At 39.2% G+C, this 24,804-nt stretch overlaps 1 protein-coding gene across 12 annotated transcripts in view; it reads right to left on the reverse strand.

Annotated features, from left to right (window-relative positions):
- TGFBR3 (transforming growth factor beta receptor 3) overlaps positions 1–24,804 on the reverse strand; it is a 205,396-nt gene that overhangs the window by 69,066 nt on the left and 111,526 nt on the right. For 11 of the 12 annotated variants that reach the window (XM_067726881.1, XM_067726887.1, XM_067726882.1 and 8 more), the window contains one exon: positions 6,477–6,614. In XM_067726881.1, coding sequence (XP_067582982.1) covers positions 6,477–6,614 — 138 coding nt within the window. Of the gene's footprint in view, positions 1–6,476; positions 6,615–7,005; positions 7,111–24,804 lie in introns of those variants that run through there. The other variant, XM_067726891.1, reaches the window with a different exon arrangement.

A 24,804-nucleotide genomic window follows, 5' to 3' on the forward strand; every position in this document is an offset into this window, starting at 1 on the left:
CAGTTAAACTGGGATGTAATATGTAGCAGTTGTACTATCAAAGAATGAGAGTTTGAAAGCTGGGAGGAACTTCAGAGATTGACTAGTACCACCTCCTCACTTTAGAGATGAGGAAACTGAGGCTTGAGTAGTTAAGTGATTTTGTCCGGTGATTGATGTATATAACTGGTTAGTGGCAGAACCAAAGACTAATAATTGGGCCTCCTGACACCCAGGCCAGAGTGTTAACTAGAAACAAAAATCTGAGTTACCTCTAGGTAGAACTGCCAGAAAAAATCAGGACACCCAGTTAAATCTGAATTTCAGATAAACAATGAATAACTTTTTAGTATAAATATGCCCCAAATATTGGAAACTCTACCTCAAAGACCAATATCCCCTTCAACTCCCCACCTTCATTCAAACACACACACATTTACATGCATTTCTTTCCTGATTTTACTGATAAATGGCTGGGAAAAATAAATCATAGTACTGTAATCCCAACAGTGAATGAGGTTGGAAGAAGTTGCTGCTTATTTCTTGAGACTTTCCTAATCTTAAAATACATTTTTCCCCTCACGAGCATGCAAAGCAACAAGCCCGATGTCAAAGGGCTGCAAAGGCCCCTGGATTAGACATTTCATGTTATTAGAAGCCAGGCATTAGGGTCTCATCTAGAGAATTTCTGCTTGTCCCAGGGTTCTAAGTCTGTAGACCTTTTAGGAGAGAGTGCTTAGGTTTGTAATACAAATAAAGCAAGATTTTTTCAATAAAAACCACGGAATAAAGTAAAATGATTTTAAAGTTTGGTTCACTGATTTTACAACATCACGTTTGAAAAGAATGCTGCCTCAAGTTTTTTTTCTAACAGCTTTATTGAGATATAATTCAACCTTATTATAATTCTATTACATAAACTACATAAACATGATTATATATTAGAATTCATCCTATAATTCACTTTATTGAGACATCATAATATTCCTCCTTTTAAACTGTACAATTCAGTGTTTTTAGTGTATTCACAATTGTGGCAAGAATCACCACTACCTAATTTCACAAAATTTTTATCACCCCCCCCGCCCCCACCCAAAGAAACTTCATACCGTTCACAGTCATTCCCCATCTTCCCCTCCCACTATCCTCTGCCAACTACTGATCTACCTTCCATCTCTATGGATTTGCCTGTTTGGGATATTTCATACAAATGGAATCATACACTATGTGGCCTTTTGCACCTGGCTTCTTTCATTTATGTTTCCAAGGTCCGTCCACGTTTGGTATGTATCAGTACTTCATTCCTTTTAACGGCCAAATAATATTCTATTGTATGGATATACCACTTTTTTTATCCATTCATCAGTTGATGGACATTTAGGTTGTTTGCACTTTTTTATTATTATGAATAATGCTGTTATGAACATTTGTGGACGAGTTTTTCTACGGACATATGTTTTCCAAAGCCCCATTTTACCTTCCCACCAGCAATGTATGAGAGTTCCAATTCCCCTATATCCCCAACACCACTTGTTCTTATCTGCCTTTTTTATTATAGCCATCTAGTGGGTGTGAAGTGGATTCTCATTGTGGTTTTAAATTCGCATTTTCCTAATGACTAATGATTTTGAGCATCTTTTCATGTGTTTATTGGCCATTTGTGTTATTTCTTTGGAGAAACGTCTGTTCAAATTGTAGCATGTTTTTAAAGACAATCTGGTACTGTGGCTCTTCCCAATCGTTTTTTAGCAACCTCAAGTTAAAAGTTCAGACATCTATTACACAGTTGAGCTACCATACTTCTTCTTTGATGCAGAGATAATTGCATAAATAAAAATAAGCTTAGATGATCCTTCTAAGAGAGTTTTACTTGTAGTTTCAACATGACAGACTGAGAGAGTAGGATTATTTTTATTTCTGATTGCTCTGAAGCATAACTCTAACCTACCCAATTTTCTCTGGGCTATCCCTACACCCTGCAAAAGAAAATCTATGAGGCTGTGAGAACTCCACTGCGCGCGCAGGCGCCTGTGTATGTGTGTGTGTGTGACATACTCAAAGATCTACTACTTCACACTCAGCCTGAGATAACCACTCTCATCCATTCCCATTTCCTGGGTAACCAGAACAACCAGATAAAGGAATTGCACTTGCAGAGGAAACTCAGTCCCACTTTCTCCCTACATGACACACTCCCTCTTGCCTGCACTGTGGAATCAAGAGAAGGACTAAAAAGATTGACAGTAGAAAACAGATATTTTTTTAGACGGTATTAAAATATGTTTTCAGTCACCCTCGTGGGTGGCTGAGACATTTTGAGTAACACAAGGTCCTGCTAACTAATTATGAAAGGTTTCCTTTTTTAAATTGGGCAGTTATAATAATGCAGACATGACAACTTAAAAGGTTCACCATGATAGATGAGTAGATGCCATTACTTGAACTTTTCTCACAACCCTACTTAAAAATAATTATAATAACTGTTGGGAATTCCCTGGTGGTCCAGTGGTTAAGACTCCATGCTTTCACTGCTGAGGGTGCGGGTTCAATCCCTCGTTGGGGAACTAAGATCCCACAAGTTGCGCGGCACAGCCAAAAATTTTTTTTAATTTTTTAAATAACTGTTGAAGTATTGTAACTCTACACAGAAAGTAAAGACAGCTTTACGACAGTAATGCAAATCCTTCAGCAATATATAAAGGAGGGAGCAAGGACATACACCTCTTCGACTGAGAGTCAAGGGACCCACCCTCTCTCCTCAGCTCCTTTAAGCTCTCCAGGTAACTTTGGAAAAGACACTGATAGAAATGGCTAAGCCTCAGTTTCCAAAGATTCCATGGGCCTTCCGAAGTGTTTGGATGAAACACTTTATGTAAAATAATTTAGTTATCTTATCCCTAACCTTCAACTCTTAACTACAATAAATGGATAAATGAAACACACCACTGATTTTCTATCCAGATCCCTCTGCTGCAATGGCTGTCAAGTCATTCATTTCAGGTTACAGAGAGCAAGGGAAGAGCTTGCCTTGCCTTCTTTCTTTCAGCACAGTCTCTGTTAGGGAGAGCTGCCCAGCTTGTGAGAGAACTTGTATCACTCGTTGTCTAACTATCTGAGAACCTGAATGAACAACAGATGCTCCACTATCTCTTCCAGGCCATGAGGAAATGTGCAGATAGAGAAAACCATGTTCCCTAAAGAAGGCCTGCTGGACAGCAAGGCAGAGTTCATGTGTCCCACAGTTTAAATCCTCGACTTCTCCCAGCGCTGCCTCCCTTGTGTTGGTAATTTGAGATTTATCACTTGATCTACAATCTCCTTACATGGGATAAACTCCAAATAGGGTTGATGTTCAATTATTTACTAAAACCGTCTCCTGTGGTTCATTGTTAGTGCATCTTAAGCTGATGGCCAAGAAGCAGTTCTTACAGATATTAAACAAAATTAAAGCAAATAAATAATAACTAGGAGTAAGATACTTTCCCTTAAAAGTCACAGAGAGGCAGTTTGAAGAAAGAATCTAGAAAGTGATCAGTACAACTATGATAGATGTGGTCCACACTTTTCATCTGGACCTACAGCCCAGAGAAATGGGAACTCCTTTCAATCTGGGGCCGGCCAAGCTAGACATTTCATAATTAGAAATGTAAATTCAACGTCCTTCCCAAGTGTTCTTTACTATGACTAATAATAAATAGCAACAAAAATGGTAGGTAATGTTTATGAAATTATCAGTGCCAGGTCCCATACTAAACGTTTTACATGTAATCTCACTTAATGAAGAAAACAACCTCATGATGTAGGGACTATTATCATTCCCATATTACAACTGAGGAAAGTCAGGCTTAGAGAAATTAAATACTTTTCCCAGGTTCTGCCTGGATTCAAACCAGGGTAGGCAAAGCCTTTGCTCATAACCTCTCTATAACCTGCCCAATGTGGTAGCCACTAGCCTCTCATAGCTATCGAGCTCCTGAAATGGCTAGTGTGCTTAAGGAATTATATTTCTGATTTTAGTTAATTAAAAAATTTTTTAAGTATTTATTTATTTAGGCTGTGCTGGGTCTTAGTTGTGGCACACGGGATCTTCGTTGCAGCATGTTTAGTGGCAGCATGCAGGATCTTTAGTTGCGGCATGGGGACTCTTAGTTGTGGCATGCATGTGGGATCTAGTACCCCGACCAGGAATGTAACCCGGGCCCCCTGTATTGGGCGTGTGGAGTCTTACCCACTGGACCACCAGGGAAGTCCTCTGATTTTAGTTAATTTAAATTTAAATAGCTACACATAGCTAGTACCTACAGTATTGGACGGTGCAGCTCTGCACGATAAGGGCTAAATGAGCATATGACTTTATAATCACGGCCCTTAGCCTTACTATCACAAATGCCTTTAATTACAGGAGATTGACAATGCTTATAAGTATGAAGGGAGCCAGTTTAGCATAAGAGCTTGTACAGTTAAGTCCTATATGGGTTTGAGTCTCAACTCTGCCAGTAATTAGCCAAGTGATTTGGGTCACTACTTAACCTCTCTAAATCTTAGTTCCTCATCTGTGAGTGCATCTGTAAAATGGAGTAAATCGTCACAGGGTTATTATGAGAATTAAATAAGATAAAGTATTAGAGCACTTATGCAATACCTGGAATGTACTAAGTGCTAAATAAATGTACTGATAATAGTAATAACAATTAATTCTGACTTTTGGACTTTTAAATTTAGAAGTAATGAGAGTTTCAATTCTCAGAAAAGGCTATAATTTAAGTTATTAGTGACTCTTATCTTGTAAATGTACTTTTGAGTTTAAAAAAGTTTTATTTTGAAAATAATTCACATTTACAAAGTTGCAAATATAGTACAAAGACTCATGGACACTCTTTAACTAGATTCTCCAGTTTTCAACACCTTGCCATATTTGCTTTATTATTCTATCTACACATTAATTTTTTTTCTGAATTATTTGGCCCTTTAACCCTTAATGCTTAAGTGTATTATGTTTCCTAAGAAGGATATTCTCTTATATAAGAAAAGTACAATTATTAAATCTATGAAATATAACATTGATACAATACTTTAATCTATAGGCTCAATTCCAATTTCTCCTATTGTCCCTCTGATGTCCTTTATAGCAAGGGTGCCACTCCCTACCCAGGGATCACATGTGTCTTTTTAGCCTCCTTCAATCTGGAATGGCTCCCCAGTCTTTCTTTGTCTTTCATGACTAACATTTTTGCAGAGTACAGGCCAAGTTATTTTATTGAATGTCACCCAATTTAGTTTTCTCCAGTGTTTCCTTATGATTAGACTCAGATTATATGCATTTTGGGCTAGAATAATAACTAATTTAAGACCATGTAAATATACTGTTCCTCAAACTCCCTCCACTACCACTAGATCTAGTATCTGTTGATGACTCTTGCCTAATCAACTTTTACTGTGATGGTTACCAACTGATGATTTTCTAACTCCATCATTCCTTCTATATCAGTTGATTGGTAATCTTCTATAAAGAGGAGCTTTCCCTTCTCTCCTTTCTACTCATTTATTTATCTACTTTTAAACTGTATTGACTATGGATTCTTACCTTATTCAATGGGGACCTTTGAGTTAAAAGTACTCTTCAAATACAAGTGACAAGAAACTACAGAACTGAATTAAGAATCATTAATTAGGCAAAATGTATTCATTGTGCAAGACGAAGACTATTAACTGAGGCCTCTTCTTGTTTTGATCGCTGTAGGCAAGAGAGGTTTAAGAGTCCAAGGCTCTGTAGTTTAGGACATCAGCACATAGCTCTAGCAATAGACAATGTGAGTTATCACTGTGAAGTGCAGTGTTGCTCATCATCAGACATGATATCATACCCCAAATATTCTATCCAAACAACCCATCAATTCCTCCACAACTAGCAAACTTGAATGTTCTGGCAAACTCAAAAGGACATGATTTACAAATAGTAGGTAATATTTGGATCCTTCCACAAGAGCTGGGTTCCAGCTTTTTTATAAAATACAAATGTTTTCATTTTGGAGCTCACTGTGTTACTTTCTCAACAAACAGATCCTCATATCAGAAATTAGGCCTGTGTTATACACAAATAAAATGGGTTTGTGCATATTTATTTTGCGGTCACAGACCACACACCTAATGGCTACTTACGATATTTACATTGCTCCTGGTACTATGGGGAGCATGGGGAGGCGGTCTCAGAGCTGAGACCAAAGCTCAGTCCACACAAAGAAGGACTGCAGATCCTGCTCTATCGTGCAAGAGAGACCGGACTCTCCATCCACAGAAGAGGGCATGTGAATGGTATCTGTTTTCTGTGAATGCTTATCGATGCCATCCAAATATCACTAACAGCAAAATCCAAATTTAATACACTGTGGACTCTGGTATTATTTCGATGAAATAAGCCTTTTAAAAAGCCTTGCAACATTTTAGGGTCATTATATCCTTATGCTAAGGATCACTTTGGGAGGGTTTCAAACACTTACCAAGAAAAGTCTGGAGATGCCAATTGCAAGTCTCTCTGTCTTCAGATGCCAAACCAGGGGCTGTGGGGAGTTGAGCAGGAACACGACAGGCTTGTGGTGAATGTAGACTGAGGAGATGGGATTCAGGTGCAGAGTGACCTAGGAAGAAACAAAGAGAAGTCTTAGCACTGGCTTTCCATTAAAATCACTTAGCACAGAATCTGGAATTCTTTTTCACAGCTCACCATTAACAGAAACAAGCTATAAGCTAGTTCAGATTCTGTGGATTCGATATATTAGGTTGAACTAGATGATACTGCCAATATTTGATCATTTTTTAACTACAAAACATAGCTATATCGTGTGGTTCAACCCACATTAATTCCAACCAAAACATGAATCAGCTCCTAGTAATGGCAGAATACAAATAAACAGAACACTTCTTTTTTTCAAAGTTGGCAAAGGCAAAATAAAGGTTACCTTCCCTCAGGACTACCTTATCCTTCAAGTCAAATGACCAAGTTCAAAATTGGAGTACAGAATCAATCACCTGGGGGCATGTCATCCCTCTGGATCACCAAAGAAATGACTTTGTTCTCTTCCAGGTAAACTCCAACCTCCCTCTATAAAGTTAAGTGAGTTCTGCCAAAGAAAAGTGCCGAAAGCTAAGGGAAAGGGGCTGCCAAGGGGAGCTGCCAGTGCTTTCATCATCCCAGCTATTAGCTCGAAGGGATTTTCCAAAGAAATGAAGCATAGAGAACACACAGAATAAAAACTGATTGTACACAGTCCCAATCCAAAAAAAGAAAAAAACAGGGAAGAAAACCAGGAGTCTGCATAGGAAAACTGTGGCCAGTTTTGATAGCAGATCAAGGACTACTGTAGGTTACACTGTCATCATTAGCATCATCCAAAAGCACCTGTGAGGATATCTGGAAACAGTGGGTTCAGCAACACCCTTCCAGAGACATCACCCAAGATCAGTCAACACAAACACAGAAAAGCGATAGGATGAATAAAGAAATACTGAACAGATGCTTTCATATAAGTATGTCTCACACTGGCTTTCTGTACAGAGGGCTGAGGCAAGACCCTAGAATCACGTATTTAAACAAACTGAACTCACCGAAGAGCACCATAGAGTGAAAAGAGAGGGAAAGAACAAAAAAGGACTTTAGCTAAAAAGACACAGACTGAGTGATACACTGGGAATAATCGTACATCTCAGCCATGATCCTTATGAGGATTAAATGGTCTAGATCTATGATCTGAATCTATACAATCATCAGGGGTAGAGCACTCAAAGCTGGAATACTTTACTTGATATCTTCCCAGTGGCTGCTGGTTCACTCTGATCTCAATGTATCTCTGCCTTTCATTGTAGAGACTGCTTATGACACCAGTGTCACTTACTACAGTGTACTCTCAAGTCACTGATGATAAGGCACTAAACTTAACTTTCTATATCCATGCCTTAGCGCACGATAGGCACTCAGTAAATGCCAACTGGATGTTTGTCTCTACTTTTCAAGGCCACAAAAGTACTTTATTCTATGAATAATTAGCACTGTGGTACATAATAGCATCTCATTCATTTGCTACTGAGTGTATGTGTCTTAATTTTCAAAATACACTGCAAATACTCAGTAGGCAAAGATATGTCTTACGTTTAATACTCTGCTTGATATAGAGTAGATAATTTTTTAATGATGGATTTATCACAACAAATTCATAAATTTATGTTACCTAAAAAGCTTTTTTAAAATCTGATTAATAGGCTCAAAGGAATTTAGTTAGCTAATCTACCAAAAAGTGAAAAAACACATGAGCGAGACTCCAACTGTCGTGAGCTAGGAGTCATTTTAATATTGGCATAAGCATAGGATCATTTTAATACTGGCATAAGCACAGCACTAAAAGCAGAGTACTAATGAACAATGATGTCAATTTGATGTCAGCTACAGCAAATTAACATGTTCTTTTATTGTACAGAATCTACCTCACAGCATTTTGGAGATGCTGTCCACGTCTAGAAATAATCAGACTGATCGCCACTATAAACAGGAGAGGCTGTAGAAACAGAGCAGGGGCAGAGATTCATACTGCAGCATGAACTAGACAGAGAGAGGCACACTACAGAAAGCACACACTACGGAGAGTGAAGAAAGGAGAGATGAAATCATTACTGGTACAAGAGTACTTGAAAATTGCAAAGAAACACTCTGTCACTTATAGTATGTGAAAAGTTTCCAGATTTATTCATTCCAAAACTGTTTATTGAGCACAAGAAGAGCAATGTATACCCACAGAGGGCACATCAACTCTTTTTTGGATGATTTTCTTTGCAGTCCTCAGGCATACGATTCTTCTTGGAGCTCACAGATAAAATAGTAATAAATATATATCTCAAATGAACAAGAATTTTTTTAAAAAAACCTTAGGAAATGAAAAGAAAAATATGTATGAGACACATATTGGTGCTCAAGTCCAAAATTTTCCAGATGGTCAAAAGTGTTGAGGCCTGGCTCATACCATCAAGGAAAGATTTCTAGGAGCCATGGCTCTCTGAGCTTTCCTGGAATCGGTTCCCTCTTCAATATGTGGCAGTGTCTGGCCAAGATGAATCCCCGACTCTGGCACATGGGGCCCAGGCAAAGCCCCAAAAACCATTTGGCAAAGAAGAATTGACACGACGATTGGGAAATTAAAAGAAAAATACTCAATACTTTTTTAAAAAGATCATTTGGCAGGAACAGAGAGTCCTCCAAGCACCTGCTCACCTAATCCCTCAGCAACCTTCCTCCACTTGAATAAATCTTACTGAAGGGAAACTAGAGGACAACCAAAAACAACCAACAAAAGAACGAAGGTAGAAAAGCTCTCGGAAAAGTGGGGAGAACGTACCCGTAACAGCGCTTAAAGAATTCCTGGCTAAGGTGCCTAATTTCTCTCAGGCTGAAAAAAAGAAGAAGGGAGGGGGCGGGGAAGAAGAGAAGAAGAAGAAAAAAAAGAAGTAAAAAATAAAGAAAATCCTCTTTAGAACCAATTACAGATCAGGATAGACTATAGTTACAAAGGTAAGAGCATTCTGTTAAAGTTTTTTTCCCCTGGGTAAACTGTCCAGTCATCATGGTCTGAAGACCAGAGGTGAGACAGACTGTAGCAAGGAAATAGCCCATGGAGAAGTGATATAAATAGTATTCAGTAATTTCCAACTTGGAAATCCAAACAATAGTTTAAAGAGTTGACTCTCAACCCTATGTCAAATTTACACATAAAAATAAGGGTCATCACTTAGTCCATGGACAAAACTGAACCCACATAGCTGATGGCTTCTTTCTTAACCTTTGGGAGTCATAGAGCACTTGAGAACTTAAGGCAAGTTATGAACGCCACACCCCAAACACACCAAAAAACCCCATATGCACATAAAACTTTCTGACCACGTCAGGGAAATACATCCATTGCAGGGCCCATAAACCCCAGGTTAAGTAACCATTAACCCAGGTTAAAGAATCCATTATAGATGAGTAGGAAAATTCTAATGACAGAATCAGGAACAAAACTACTCCCTGTAATTAAACTAGAAATTACAACTCTAGTCTTAAGATATCATCCCCTCAGGGAAAGAACATAATAGATGACAACTCAGAACTAAAAAATTTTCACATGCAGTTTCTGGGGTTCCAGTGACTTTTTGAAACCATACTTTGACCATATAGTGGTCCATAAAGTCCTGTCCAAGAATTCCAGCTTTAATCACGTTTGTCTCAAACAGTGCTGAATGTTCAGTCTTCCTAATGTCGTGAGAAAATACAAGTAAATGTGATCTGTCACATCCCAGATGTAGACACTGTTCCTCATGCACTGCTGACCCCTCCCCCAAATAAAGAAAAGCTAATTGGTCTAATCTGTTCCATGACATCTATTTATATTAGGTCTTCTGAGGCTATCTGTGCACTTCAATAAACTACTAGATGCAATTAATGTAGTTCTCCTATTTTACAAAGAAATCCAAAGTAAATCTTTTTTGAGTACTCTTCTGGGGAATCTGAACACAGTTGTAACGAAAGTCAAGGCCAACTCTCAGGTGCATAAAGCCTCTGAGTGGAAAGACAACCTTCCTATCTCCCATTTAGGAAGCATGTCCCTGTCCACATTATCGCCAGAAAACAACAGGGAGAGTTTTCTCTGGACCCTTGTCTGGGTGAAGACTCTCAGCTCTCCAAAGATTATCTTTGATAAGCAAAAACTATACATTGTAGCAAACTTGGTAAATCACTTTATCTAAATGAATTATGTACTTTCTTACAGAAAAGAAAAAAAACCACCCTACTCTCTTGATGGAAAGATGCCATATGAAAATTGTTTTGAACTTCCCAGGATTCGTGGTAGAGATGCAAGATATTTCTACCACAGTGACTTCAAAATTTTCTTATTAGTCAGATCCCCTACTCCTGGGGTTTGTTAAAACAAGCAAAAGAAAAGCGAGTGGAACAACTGATACGAGAGTCTAACAGTTGTCTAATTTTGCTAACGTGTCAGTGAAGTTCCAGCTCAACATTTCTGATTCTTGTAAGAGCCCCTATGGACCCATGAAACAGTGAAGTCATCCAAAACACTACCAGAGGGACTCCTGTTCTCTAAAACCAGACCAAATATTGCTCTGAGATGGATGATCCAATAATCAGTTTACATGAAGACAGATAAGAGAAGCACTCCAGCACTGTGTCTATAAACAAGACCCATAAACTCCCACCCTGGTGTGTGTATAGTCATATCTACGCCCTCTTCAGAGGTAAGCAGACATCCATTTAGCAACAGGGTTCGCAGCAACTGAAAACATCCTAAATCTGGGTCCCATAGCACTCGTAATTTACACAGCCGAACAGTGAGACATGAACCTACTTCAGGACACTAGGGTAACCACAGCAGAACCCAAATTTCACTTACATGGAGGCAAAAGGACTTTTAGGAACTCAAATCTGGCCCAGATGCATCTGAAATACACAACCAATTGCTGGGAGTGGGGAACAGTAGTCCGTTGCTTTGCAGTGTTTTAAAGTATATTCCAGTCTGAGGAACCCCTACAGCTGACATTTTATTTACCACTGCTTGTCTTTTGCCATCTGGGAATTGGTATAAAAAGATTCCCTTAAAATATTCTTAGAGGGGTGGATTCGGAACTTAAAAAAATTTCCTTATGATTTTATTTTTACATTTCTCTGAATTTCTAGAACATCAGTTAGCATCAAATTCAAGGAATCTCAGCCCCCCTAAGTGTCTCTACGCTACCCGGGAAGTCAGCTGACCATTCACCCTGGTCTCAGCAGCATTAAGGTCAAAGACTTCACTGCTATGACAAATGATATCAAGTTCCTGCCCAATGGTTTTTTCTTGAAACACTTAACATGATGAGAGCAACAAAGCCGGTCAATTCCAAAACTAATTCCTCCTCCCCTCAACAAGGACAGGATTCAGGATTCCCTGGGAACCTCTGAAAATAATCTAATAAAACCATAAAATAGGGGGGAAAAGCCCTAAAATGAAAGACTGAAATATAATGCAGAAATAAGTCTGCCCTCTCTGCTCTGTATTTTGAATGTCCTGGAAAAATACTCGGAACTAAATTTGGGTTGGGGGTTGAGGGACAAGAGCTCATATAAACAGAAGAGTATTTCTGAAACTACAGGTCATGACCCTCTAAAGGAGTCCTGGGAGAGTTGCAAGGGGATTCCAGGGACCCTAGCCCTGCCTTCCCAGAGTAGCCCACTGCTCAGTCACTATGGGGAAGGGAGGCTGAGAAAGGGGAGACCCCAGGTGTGGGTATGTTCTGAGGTACAGGTGCTTCTAATGGCAAGTCTGGGAACACCGACAAGCACTTTCCCATCGTCCTGGAGCATTAAGCATCTGCCGTCTGAAAACGGGACTGTGTGTGTCAGTAACACACCACGGCCCTTCAGGACGGTAGCCTGCAGCACCCTCCCGCCAGCCGCAGGACTGACATGTGTGCCCAGCTCAAAATGCAGCCTCCAGGGAAATCTTCCCTGTCCTGCAGGCAGACTTGGGTCCAGCGCCGCTCCCACAGACCACACTCCTGTTTCTACCTTCACACGGCACGGCAACGATCTGGTCAGATGTTTGCCGTTGACTCCCCACCTTACATTGTGAAATCCTCAGGGCATTCTTCAAGGGCAGAAACTAAGTCACACTCATTTCTGCATCCTTGGGCCTAGCACAGGGCTAGACATCGAGTAAGCAGGCAACAAGTTTTCTGAAAGATGAATAAAAGGAAGCACCAATAACAGTTATTCATGAAATGTGACTCAAGTAATTGTTACAGAGTCATATGGTTGCACTTTCCTGGCCATAAAGTGATGGGGGGATGCATCTAGTAAAGAGAACATTAACTTCACTATCCAGTTCTACTTGAACTTTAAAACACAGTTAAGGAAAGCAAACAGATTCCAGCTCGTGCTTCCAAAACAAATGGTAGGGGCTGCCTGGAACGTGTGTCGGACAGAATTCGAGGCCACGCCCAGGCTTTGTGAGAATAACTGCCCTGATTATCATCCTCTGTTGTGTGTATAGGCCAGGGCAGAGCACCACCTATGCCATTTAGGGGAATCACACTAGGCAAACAAAGAAAACAGAATGTTTTTATTTATTATCTTTTACAGTTATGCAAATACAAATACGTGAAACGTGAAGAAAACTTTGGAGCATGTTTACCTTCTCAGGGGTAGATAACAAAGATAAAATTTTGACCAAATATTCTACTATCTTTTACAGGCACAGAATTTTAAATGATTTTCATTCAGGCAATGAAGTGTATTAGAAACTGAACTTCTAGACAAATTGAAGGAGCTCAATATTGGCAAACTGACCAATGTGAAAAAAAAAAGTTTGCTTTTATTTTTTCATATTCCTTTGTCACACTTAATAAACAGATCGATTCCAAACACTTTATTATTGTTTCGAACACTAACAGAAGTTCCATATAATATGTACCGTGTCAATTTATTTCCTCTCAATGTCTACTTTTTACAATGGGCTTGAAATTGTTTTTGCTACCTGTTTAGTGAGCCAGTCCTTTGGCATGTATTACGTCTATAATAATAGGATGTCAGGATGGCCTGCTTGTCAGTACTATGGTAAACAGAACTGTGTAATAAAGAACAGAACTGGGGTGACCAGTAGAAGCTAATTTAAAAGGTAGGCATAGCAAGAACCCAATTCCCATATGATCTGAATACTGGATTAATCATTTCCATCTGCCAGTTGTAGTTACGGATCTCAATAAAGATTGCTGCCTATGCACCATCTTACAGTTAGCAAATACACCAGTGTTCAGGTAGTGATTAAATTTAATTTGATGCTCTAAGCGTCAAAAGATGGCATTTGGATTCCCCTGGGCTAGTACATTAACCTTTACCTGGTAAGGAATTCTGAATGGGCACACAGTGTTAGCTTTCTAGAACAAAAGAGAAGCCTAGAGAGGAGTAATTACTGAGATATGGATGTTCAAAAACACTACACTTGGAATTGTTGTTAGTAGGAATAGTGGTGCCAACAGTAGTGACAGCCATCACCTCCCAAAGAAAGACAATAAGCAGACCCCTGGGTCCATCTACTGGATTAAGACTCACTACTCTCACCAAGAGACGCTTTGCATAATTATCTAGTTATTCCCATTTTAAAGATGAAGAAATTGGTGCTTAGAGATAAATAATTTATCCAAAGGTATATGGCTAGAAAGTGGCAATGCTAAGAATAGAATGAACGTCTCTCATTCATAAGAATATTCATATTCTATTCCTAAGAACAGAATGAAATGTCTGACTCTTCCTTTCTCCCTACCTTCCCATCCCACTCTTAATCTTGGGTGTTGGCCATAGGGCATAGGGGTTGATGGGGAGCTGCTCTACAGAAGTAAGAGCCAGGAACTATTTTGCTTCTGGAAAAGAGGGAAAGACAAAGAAGAAAGGAAGGGGACTGAGTTGTAAGCAAGAAAACAGGAGGTCAGCACAAGCCGAGAGGTCAGTGAAACTCCACAGGGATGGGTCAACAAGTATTTTTATGAATAGTGATGTCTACAGTGCAGCTAAAGTTGTCTGAATTGCTTTGATGTGAGTTCCCCTCTATCTCCTCTACAAAAACTCTAATAATGCTTACTGTTCTCGTGAACGAAGGCACTATGGAATTCAAGATAGTGTTGGTTGCATTTCAAATCCAAGTGAATCAAGTGTATCGCAGCCATGTAACATATAGAGTTATAAACCCAGGAAGTGGAGAGGGCCACAAGAATGCTAAGGCTCTGGCAATCTGCAGAAATATACCCTCCTCTGGATTTCTTCATGCCACGGAATTAGCAGAGATGTGAGTCAATCATTCCTTGAGCTCCAGGACCTCCCAGTTGATGTGTGGATTAGACCAAGTCACTCTCTAAGGAAACTAAATTCTGATTACAGTAGAATTGGGAATAATGTGAAGTCTGATTTCCTTTGAAAGCTCTAACCAAAACAACTCCTGAAATTCACAGTACCAGTCCCCTAAGAGTATTCTGGTCTCATCCAGCCAGGTTATAATTTTAAGTGGAAATGTTTTTAGAGGAACTATAGTTTCAACATTACATGGCCTATCTGGAGAAAGGGAGAACAAATAATCCAGAGGTCAAAGGTGGGAGAACATGTTATCTGTCTGTGTTTTGGGAACATTTTTCCTGAAAAAGCATTATTTTCTTTGATCAAATGTTCTATTATCTCTTAGAGGCACAGAATTTTAAATGCTTTTAATTCAGGCAATGAACTGTGTCAGAACAGCCTAATGCACAACAGAGCAAATGCAGTTTGCAGTGTTTACATTAGAGTTCAGTACTGTTGCCTGTTTTCCTCCTCAGAATCAGTTCTCCCTAAGCCCTGAAATGAGTTTTCAGGGTAAGAGCTATGATCACAGAAAGCAGAGGGAAAGTTGCCAAAATATGCCTACAGAACTTGGCATGCTGTAAGTGATAAGTGTCTAAGATGGGATCATATCTTCCCAGAGCCAGTACTGAAGGGTTTAAATTTCCTATTTTCTTCAGGCAGCATTAAAAGTAGTTCAATACATTTGTTCTAACTGGAAAGGGACAAAGCTACAGTAAAGAGGTGGACACCTGGTGACAAATTCATTATAGTTACATTATACCCTTAAAAACCTTTCAGCACTTAATTAATAACCTGAAGGAAAAAGGAAAATAAAACGTAAAAAAAAAGAAAGAAGCAAAAGACTAAGTTGTAAGAAGTCTGAACAACATTCCTTATTTAGATCAAGAAGGAACCTCTTGACATCTATGTACAAGTAAATCAGAATTGAGTGTCATAGCAGGGATGAGGAATAGATTTCACCTCAGAATGAAACAAGTGCAAATTCTAACACAAACCAGGACTTTCCTGGTGGTACAGTGGTTAAGAATCCGCCTGCCAATGCAGGGGACACGTGTTCGAGCCCTGGTCCGGGAAGATCTCACATGCCGTGGAGCAACTAAGCCTGTGCACCACAACTCCTGAGCCTGTGCTCTAGAGCCCACAAGCCACAACTACTGAGCCCACGTACACAACTACTGAAGCCCGCACGCCTAGAGCCCGTGCTCTGCAACAAGAGAAGCCACTGCAATGAGAAGCTTGCACACCACAATGAAGAGTAGCCCCCGCTCGCCACAACTAGAGAAAGCCCGCGCGCAGCAAACAAAGACCCAACGCAGGCAATCAAAGACCCAACGCAGGCAATCAATCAATCAATCAATCAATCAAATTCAAACACAAACCATTTGATTTTCAAGTCATATAACTTATACACAGTCGTTTGTTTCCCAATAATGAAGATACTGTAATTCTGTCAACACCATACACATAGTCAGCAAATTTAAACCCTGGTGAATCAAGTCATAATGCTGGGAACTAGTGAATGTGCAGAGCAACAGAAAGGGGAACAATATCAGTTCATTTCTAAGTGAATAATTAAAACTGCTTTCCCTATTTGACATTAGGAAATATGAGGTTCTGCCTTAATATTTGTAAATATTAATTGTCAACTTTTTATACAGTCTCATTTTTTATATGTAAAATGACTTATAAAAAAGCTCATAATCTCTGAATTTTACTCAGTATGTTAAACATGGAAGGCACAGCTGGAGCTCTTGTATTTAAACAGAGTTTGAAAGTACTACAAAGCCTTAGTTTCCCATGCAAATAGAGAAAAGTACAAGCTACTCTTCCATAATACATCTCTAAAGAAACGTTCTAATCCTGACCAAAGTCTGGAAGGTCCTAAAAGATATCAAAATCAGATAGCTTAAGCTCTATTTCATAATTCAGGGAAGACGCAAATGCCTATTAAGTCAACAGCCACTAGTCTTCTACTTCTCAATTGCAGCAAAACTACTATAGTCTCCCATTCTGTCTTTGACTCGTCCTTTGAAAATACCATTAATAAGAAGTAAATTGAGCCAAAATGGGAAAAGCAGAAGGGGTGGAGGTGTTGCATTACAAAACATTCAGGCTTAGATTATAAATTTAAATATTCCAAAATTACCAGGATCTTGTAGATAATAATGAAGATTCTCTGCCATTCATGATATTTGGCCAGAAGTAAGAAATCTGACTCACAATGACAAATCTCTCTATAAAAACATGATCTGAATGGGCTTCCCTGGTGGTGCAGTGGTTGAGAGTCCGCCTGCCGATGCAGGGGACATGGGTTCGTGCCCCGGTCTGGGAGGATCCCACGTGCCGCGGAGCGGCTGGGCCCGTGAGCCATGACCGCTGAGCCTGTGTGTCCGGAGCCTGTGCTCCGCAACAGGAGAGGCCACGGCAGTGAGAGGCCCATGTACCGCAAAAAAAAAAAAAAAAAAAAATATATATATATATATGATCTGAAATAAGCAAAATGTGGTATATCCATACAATGGAATATTATTCGACAATAAAAAGAGTACAGCACCGACACATACTACAACATAGATGAACCTTGAAAACGTTATGTGAAGTGAAAAAAGCCAGACACAAAACGCCACATGTTGTATGATTTTACATGTATATGAAATGTCCAGAGCAGGCAAATCCACGGAGACAGAGAGTAGTTTCCAGGGCTGGGACTGACCGCTATTTGGTATGGAGTTTGTTTTTGGAGGGACGAAAATGTCCTGGAACAAAACAGTGGTGATGTTTGCACTACATTGTGAGTCTACAAATGTCACTGAACTGTACGCTTTAAAATGGCTAAAATGGTAAATATTATGTGTTTTTTACCACACACCAAAAAAATGTGATTTGAACTTTCCTACAGGATGAACCTGACCAAGTCTTGAGTTTCAAATCTTATCGAGAAAGAGCTTCATGTGACAGTACAAGGAACTCAGAGTATCTTAGAAGTCTGAAGGGTCACATCAATCCTCAGGCTTTCAGATCTAAGGTGATCAAAGCCAAGGCACACACTAAGCTAGCTTAGGACAGTAACTATGTCTCCTGTGCATGTTTTTCATTTATTCAAACAACATAAATTAAGTCCTATGATGCGCCAGGCACCATGTCAATTACCGGCAGCAGAAACATGAGTAAGATGCAACCTATCTTTCCCCAATGTGCTCACCACAGTCCAGAGGAAGACAGACACGTGAAGAGATGGTGAGAATACACCACCAAGACTGAGGTATGTCCAGGGTGTGTGGGGAGAGAAGATGTCAAGGATCGGGAGAGGCAATAGAAGCTTGGCTGGGCGGGGCTCCCAAGCAGGACAAATCAGACCTAAACTTCTCTGAAAGAAACAGGCAAAATCTATCAACGTCATCAATTTTCTTGTTTCTTCCAATCCTTCTCAATTTTCTGAATGACTTGGATTGGCTGGACGAGCACTTGCCAGAGATATTTTAGAAACAAAATTCACAAACAAGGAATAAATAAAATAAATAAATAAACTGAACTGGACGACCACAAAGACCCCTTCTGATCCTAGAATCTAGGGATTCCATGACTTCATTACTGAATACTTTTCTTAAGACTTTCAGAATCACTTCACCCACTTCCTATTTCATTTACTCTCTATAGAAGTTTGCTAAATTTGTTTTTTAAAGTCCATATATTTAGTAAGCAATACAGTAAAATACTTGAGAGTACTTCTCAACAGTAATTATTTCAAAAGAAAATGATACTAGGATAAAGCAAACCTATTAGGGAAGTGATGACAGTTCTTTAGTATCTCATAAAGAGTTCAGAATACTTTCCTCGTAGGTTCAGGTCACATCTGTCCATGTCTTGGTATATCTGAGTCTGTGGGAGCTTGTTGCCTCTTGCTTTTAAGCCCAGATTCTAAAATTAGAACTAGCTTTGAACAAGCCATTATTCTTCATAAGATATTAAATTAAATCTCCTCTAACCTTAAAAGAGATTAAGAGCAATCACGTAGGATAGTTGAGAAGGTTAAATAATTTACATTATGACAAATATAATTCTTTGTGAACTCTAACGTGTGAAGGAAATGTTATCATTCTCTGAAAGAAAGATGATGAAAAGTTAAATTTTTCAGACCCATTTTCGAGGGATAATATTCTAAAATAACTGTTTTTAAAATAGAGAAACCTGATAAAGTCACCATCAGATTCCACATTCTTAAGCAAACAAACTTTTCAACCAGAGTTAACAAGTAGCTAAACTCTGCGATTTTTGTTTCTTTTTTCTATTAATTATCCACTTACTATGGAAGGTTCCCAGTCAGCCCTGAGAAATAAAGCATGATGTGCAAAGTAGGTTATCGTCCCTTTTAGAACAGTGGATGACCAGATGTTTCATGGGGAGGGGGTGTCTGACATTAGCCTCAAACTAAACTTAAGAATGCCTTTGCATCTAACAGACTACCTTTATGGCTTAAAATGAGACCCATAAAGTGAAATATGACTAATCAGCAAAGCATAATGATTGAGAGCATTGACACTTGCACCAAACTCCCTGTGTTCAATTCCAGCTCCATTAATTCCTTAGCTGTATGACCTTGGGCAAATTGCTTGACCTCTCTGTGCTGTTATTTCTTCACCTAAAAAAACAGAATAGTACCTACTTTTTAGAGTTATTACGAGGAATAAATAAGTTAATACTTGTAAAGCACTAGTAACATGCTTGCCCCCATAGTTAAAAATCATCCATTAGTTTCAGACAGGCCTTCAACATATCTCAGGAACTTTGCACAGTCATCACCTGAGGCATCATGGGAACTTCTTCCTATAAAGATGGATCTCCCAGGCCTTCTCAAAACCTTCCCTTCCTGTAAAGTGCTCTCCATTGTTACCCTGGAACCCACTCCTGCCAGTGCTGTTTACAAATTGGACATCCTGCTCTTCTGTGGTTTGGAAATCCTCAAGAGCAAACTATATGCAACTATATGTAAACTCATCAAATGGGACCTCTCAATTCTGTTTAGAAAGAGGTAGAGGTATGTACTAACATACTGAATTTAATTACAGTTTCATATTTTCACCTGGGATCAATTTTGTTCACCTCCCAGAAAAATACCACACTCTTTAAGAAGGCTTCGAGTCATCAGTGCCCTAGAAGGCAGAAGGAAGCTCTTCCCAGTGGATGCTCCTGACCTAGGTCCAGTTGACCTTCTTATAGCATCTAGCACCTGCTGCCTTGTATTAAGTTAACACGCACATTATCTGAGGGGAGAGAGTGGGACTTGTCTTCTTACCATCTGAGAGCCTAGTCTAATACCTGGCACTTAAAAGGCACTACATAATATTTAATGATGAATGAATGAACAAATGAATGAATCAATAAACACATTTTAGAGCATAATTTAATTTCTTCCAAGATCTACATTTTCTTCCAAGTTGGCCAGTATCTCCCGTAATCCAATCCTTTGTGTCATTCTGCCTTCGTTCCTAAATTACAGACAGTTTGACCTACTGGTTAAGAGCTCTGACCTACTGGTCAGAGTCAGTTGGACTCTCAGCTCTCCATTTACCAGCCTTAGGACCTTGAGCATGTTAAGACTCTATGAGCATCAGTTTCATCCATTGTAACATGGGGATAATACTTGTGCTTATTCCATCAAATGTCAAAGGATTAAACATGCCATATGTGTAAAACACTTAGAACAGTGACTGGCACTTATAGTAAGTACTCTTTCTTTTTTTTTTTTTTAATTTATTATTTATTTATTTTTGGCTGCGTTGGGTCATTATTGCTGCAGGCTTTCTCTAGTTGTGGTGCACGGGCTTCTCACTGTGGTGGTTTCTCTTGCTGCAGAGCACGGGCTCTAGGCTCGTGGGCTCAGTAGTTGTGGCTTGTGGGCTCCAGAATGCAGGCTCAGTAGTTGGGGCACACGGGCTTAGCTGCTCCGCAGGATGTGGGATCTTCCTGGACCAGGGCTCGAACCCGTGTCCCCTGCATTGGCAGGAGGATTCTTAACCACTCCGCCACCAGGGAAATCCCAGTAAGTGCTCTTTAAGTGTTCACTATTATTACTTCTACCCTCTAAAACCATGGCAATTTTTCTCCATTCCCTCGGTTCCTATGGAAGGAAGGTTTTGTCTTTATTGTTCTCCACTGAAGTTTAAAGTCAAAACATTTTTTCTCACTGTTCCCTAAACATCAAACTGCTGGCATCCTTAGACTCAGCCCGTCTCTCTTCCTAAACCAGCTTCTCCTGTCTGGGCACACACAAGCCCCATTAAGCTTCTCCTTTGCCACCACTTTCTTCCCCACCTGGCAACTCTACAAACTTCATCAGTCATTCTTCCAAAGCTCTTACTCGTATCATTAACGTGACCAACAACATCTCGATGGCTCACTAAACTCTGGCTTCAGCCGGACTTGGAGATACTTCAAAGTCCCCATATGATTTGGGAGAAGGATAGGGGAGCTATTTGTTTTGAAATACAGCATGTACTGAATGAGATGTCCTGTTTCCACATATTTGTTTACGCTGACACAAATCAACCACTCTCAGGCTTGCTACAGAGCTTGGTGAAGACCTCCACCGGATACAATACCAAAAAGGTTGAGACAGCTGCAAAGGTTTCTGTTTCCCTGGAGACGGAGTTTCATGGAAGACTAAGAATCACCACAGCAACCAGACTACAAAAACAGTCCGTGGGCTTCAGCCCCGTAACTCTGGTAAAGCAATTTGTACTCCGTGAAAGGCTGGGGCACAGAAGTTGAAAAATGATCAAAGTAAACACTGCTCTTCAAGCACCATTTTGTTGTGCTGATTTCAAGGCATCAAGTCACAGCATCAGAGTTCTGTTATGAAAGATGCACATCAAGTGCCAAGGTTTTGCTAGGCTGAACTAACTGCTCTGGTGCGAAGGTCTAGAGATAAATTCATAGCACATTTTCCAAAACAACCATTTCAAATTTGCTCTAAGAGCAGACCAGGGTAAAAATGTATGCCATTATATCAAGTTACCCTGCCCATGCTAGAACAGCTGTTGATCCCAACCCTGGATTTAAAAAAAAAAAAGAGAGAGAGAGAGAGAAAGAGAGAAGGTGATTTTTCTGATAAAATCTTAAACAGACTTTATTCCATACTGACCTTACCTGGACTAATTACTATAAATTTAAGGAAAAATTATCTAAACCTTATTTAACACTAAGGGAGAAAATGACCTGTTCTAGGGTCTCTGATCTACTACCATCAATCTATGCTATAATTTAAATAGCAAATAAGAAACTATATAAGAATAAGAATATACTATATTATATCTGTACCACATAGAAGCAGCAACTACAGAGTATTCTTCATGGATTTATAAAAGCCTTCAATTTTTATTAACATGATTAAAGTTAATTATTAACTATGTTTATGATAGCTTTAATATACAGAACATTTTTATTTTAAGGAACTCAAAGTGATACACCTGTGTAGCCTTACAGCATCCTCAAAAGTTAGGTAAGAAAAATATACCATTATTCCCATTAGCAATAATTTATGGAAGAAATTCTCAGAACCTCAATTATATTGGTAGTACACAATCCATTAATAAAAAAAAAAATTATTGGTAGGGAGAAATCTGTAACTCGAATTACCCTGAATAGAACATTTAGAAATTTGTTTAGAACAATGTGATGTGTACACACACATCACATTCCTCTTCTCTAGATGCGTCCCACGTATAGTGCTGCTTCCTGAATCTATCGTGAAGAGGAGGTCCACTTGCACAAGTTCTGGGGTTTGAGCAAGATGCTCAGATGTAAATGTGTCCAGGGGAGCAGAAAGGGGGCGCTGTTGCTAGGCCCTGAGAGTGAACAGGGCAGAACAGGCAGAACTAAGGGAAGAGGGCAGGAAGGAGGGCAGGGAGAGCCTCGAGAGAAATGTCAAGACAGGGAAGGCAGGCAGCTTGGGTAGGTCTGGGGAACATTTAATTCAGATAGAGCTGAGGAAATATACAAAAGAATATAGAGAAATAAAGTTGGAAAGGTAGACTGGGGCCAGATCTCAATGGGCCGTGAAACCCAAGCTTAACTAATCAGTGAAGGCAATTGAAAGAATAGCATGTAATATAATTCACTGAGATGTGACCATGGCTTGCCTCTTGATAAATAATGGGTACGTCAACTTCTGGCATATCAAGTATGACTTAGATAATCACATTAGTACATTAATTTATTAAATCCCCTTCAATCACTTCACTTTTTTGCCCAACAGAATATATGTCAGTAATAGAAATTTTTTTTAAATCCCATTTTGTATAGGATCCCATTCCAAGTCTTATACGGTATCATTATTAAGGAATTACCAAGGAGTAACTTGCAAGGGGAGAAAATGAAATCTTAATCCTCAACCCCAAGTCTCCCAGACCTGAGGAGTTTGTTCCCTGGCTTTGTCCCCAGCTCATAGGCCCTCAATAAACACTTGTTGAGTTTGGGATATATTTTAACCACAGAAAATGAATAAACCAGGCAACTACTATGAGTTACTAGCCTTGAGCATTTTTACAAGGAATAACTCACGGGCCTGGTAATTCAGTCCTGATTATAATATTCTATGGAAAAATCTTTAAATCTCACCCTTAGTTCTCTACTGTCTAAGAAATGAACCAGCTCATTTGCTCCCTCTACTTTACTAGCCCTAAAGTGACAACAATTCTCCATTCTCCACCCTAGGAATGTCTTCCTGAGATGCCCTCCTAAATCCTGGCAAGACCTAACAATACGTTTCCAATATTTCCAGTACACACCTGAAACAAATTTGGGTCATAATCTCTCACACAGTATTCTTTTCACAAGAGAAAGCAAGTAAACGGTTGGTAAGCAATTTTGGAATGAAGATGAGATTGCCTGATTTACAGAAAACGATTTACTGTCTGCCCTTGGGGGGAAGTTAATTACCCTTGCCTGAGAAACAGAGAAAAGGAACTTTCATTATAAACCACAAACACTGGTGCTTCCCAAACTTGTCTTCTTCCTAGTGTAAGATTCTGGACATATCACTCATTTAAAGAAAAAAAGTTCTGCCTAAGAACTTTTGGAATCCTACTTTGGGATTCAGTTTCCCCATAAATGAAGGGGCTAAACCAAAGCCTACAGTTCTTTGAGCAACTGGTAGAGTCAGTAACAGTCTTCAAGGCAGATCCCTAGGAATTGACGTAGCTGATGAAAAAGAATGGGTTGATGTGACTGAGTCATCAACTCATAAATGCCAGGTCACACTAAATGATTTGTGTACTCAATTAAAAGGAAAGATTGACAAAAGTTTAGCTGAACCTGCCAAAGTGAACGCAAGAGATTAAAATAGAAGATTTTTCTTCTTTTAAGAACTGAAAATATTCCAAAATGAATTTATCAAACTTTTCAGACCAATGTGAGCATTTTTAGAGAATTTCGTTCTTTTCTTTTCTTTTTTTTTTTTCACTTTAACTCTGGGTCAATGTATGCCCTATAGTCTTTTATGCTTGGCAGAAGCAAAATAAATCATAAAATTCTCAAGGCTAATCCTAAAGGCAGATCAAGATTTACAGGGTCTTTTAAAATAGGTAGCGTTGACAAGATTATAAAACAAGTTAATTTATTTGGTTTTGCTAATTTCTTTTAGATATACTTTTGAATAAGAGAGCTGCATGATTTATTCTGAATTTCAGGAAGACTGGCAGATTTTTCTACTTTCTATCTTTCCAATAAATCAAAATATGATTTAAAAATAAAGGTGTCAACACAAACATTATTACATTGTCAGGTTCTAAAAACACTATTTTGATGGGATAATCTCTCTTAATGAGGACAACGGTTGCTCTTGGTTAACCATAAATCATTAGGCTGAGATCAAGCCTCAGTCACTATAATTGACTCATTCAATGACTGTGGCCAGCTCTGAATCC

The sequence above is a fragment of the Pseudorca crassidens genome, chromosome 2 (assembly GCF_039906515.1).
Source record: "Pseudorca crassidens isolate mPseCra1 chromosome 2, mPseCra1.hap1, whole genome shotgun sequence".
In the NCBI taxonomy this organism is placed as follows: domain Eukaryota; kingdom Metazoa; phylum Chordata; class Mammalia; order Artiodactyla; family Delphinidae; genus Pseudorca; species Pseudorca crassidens.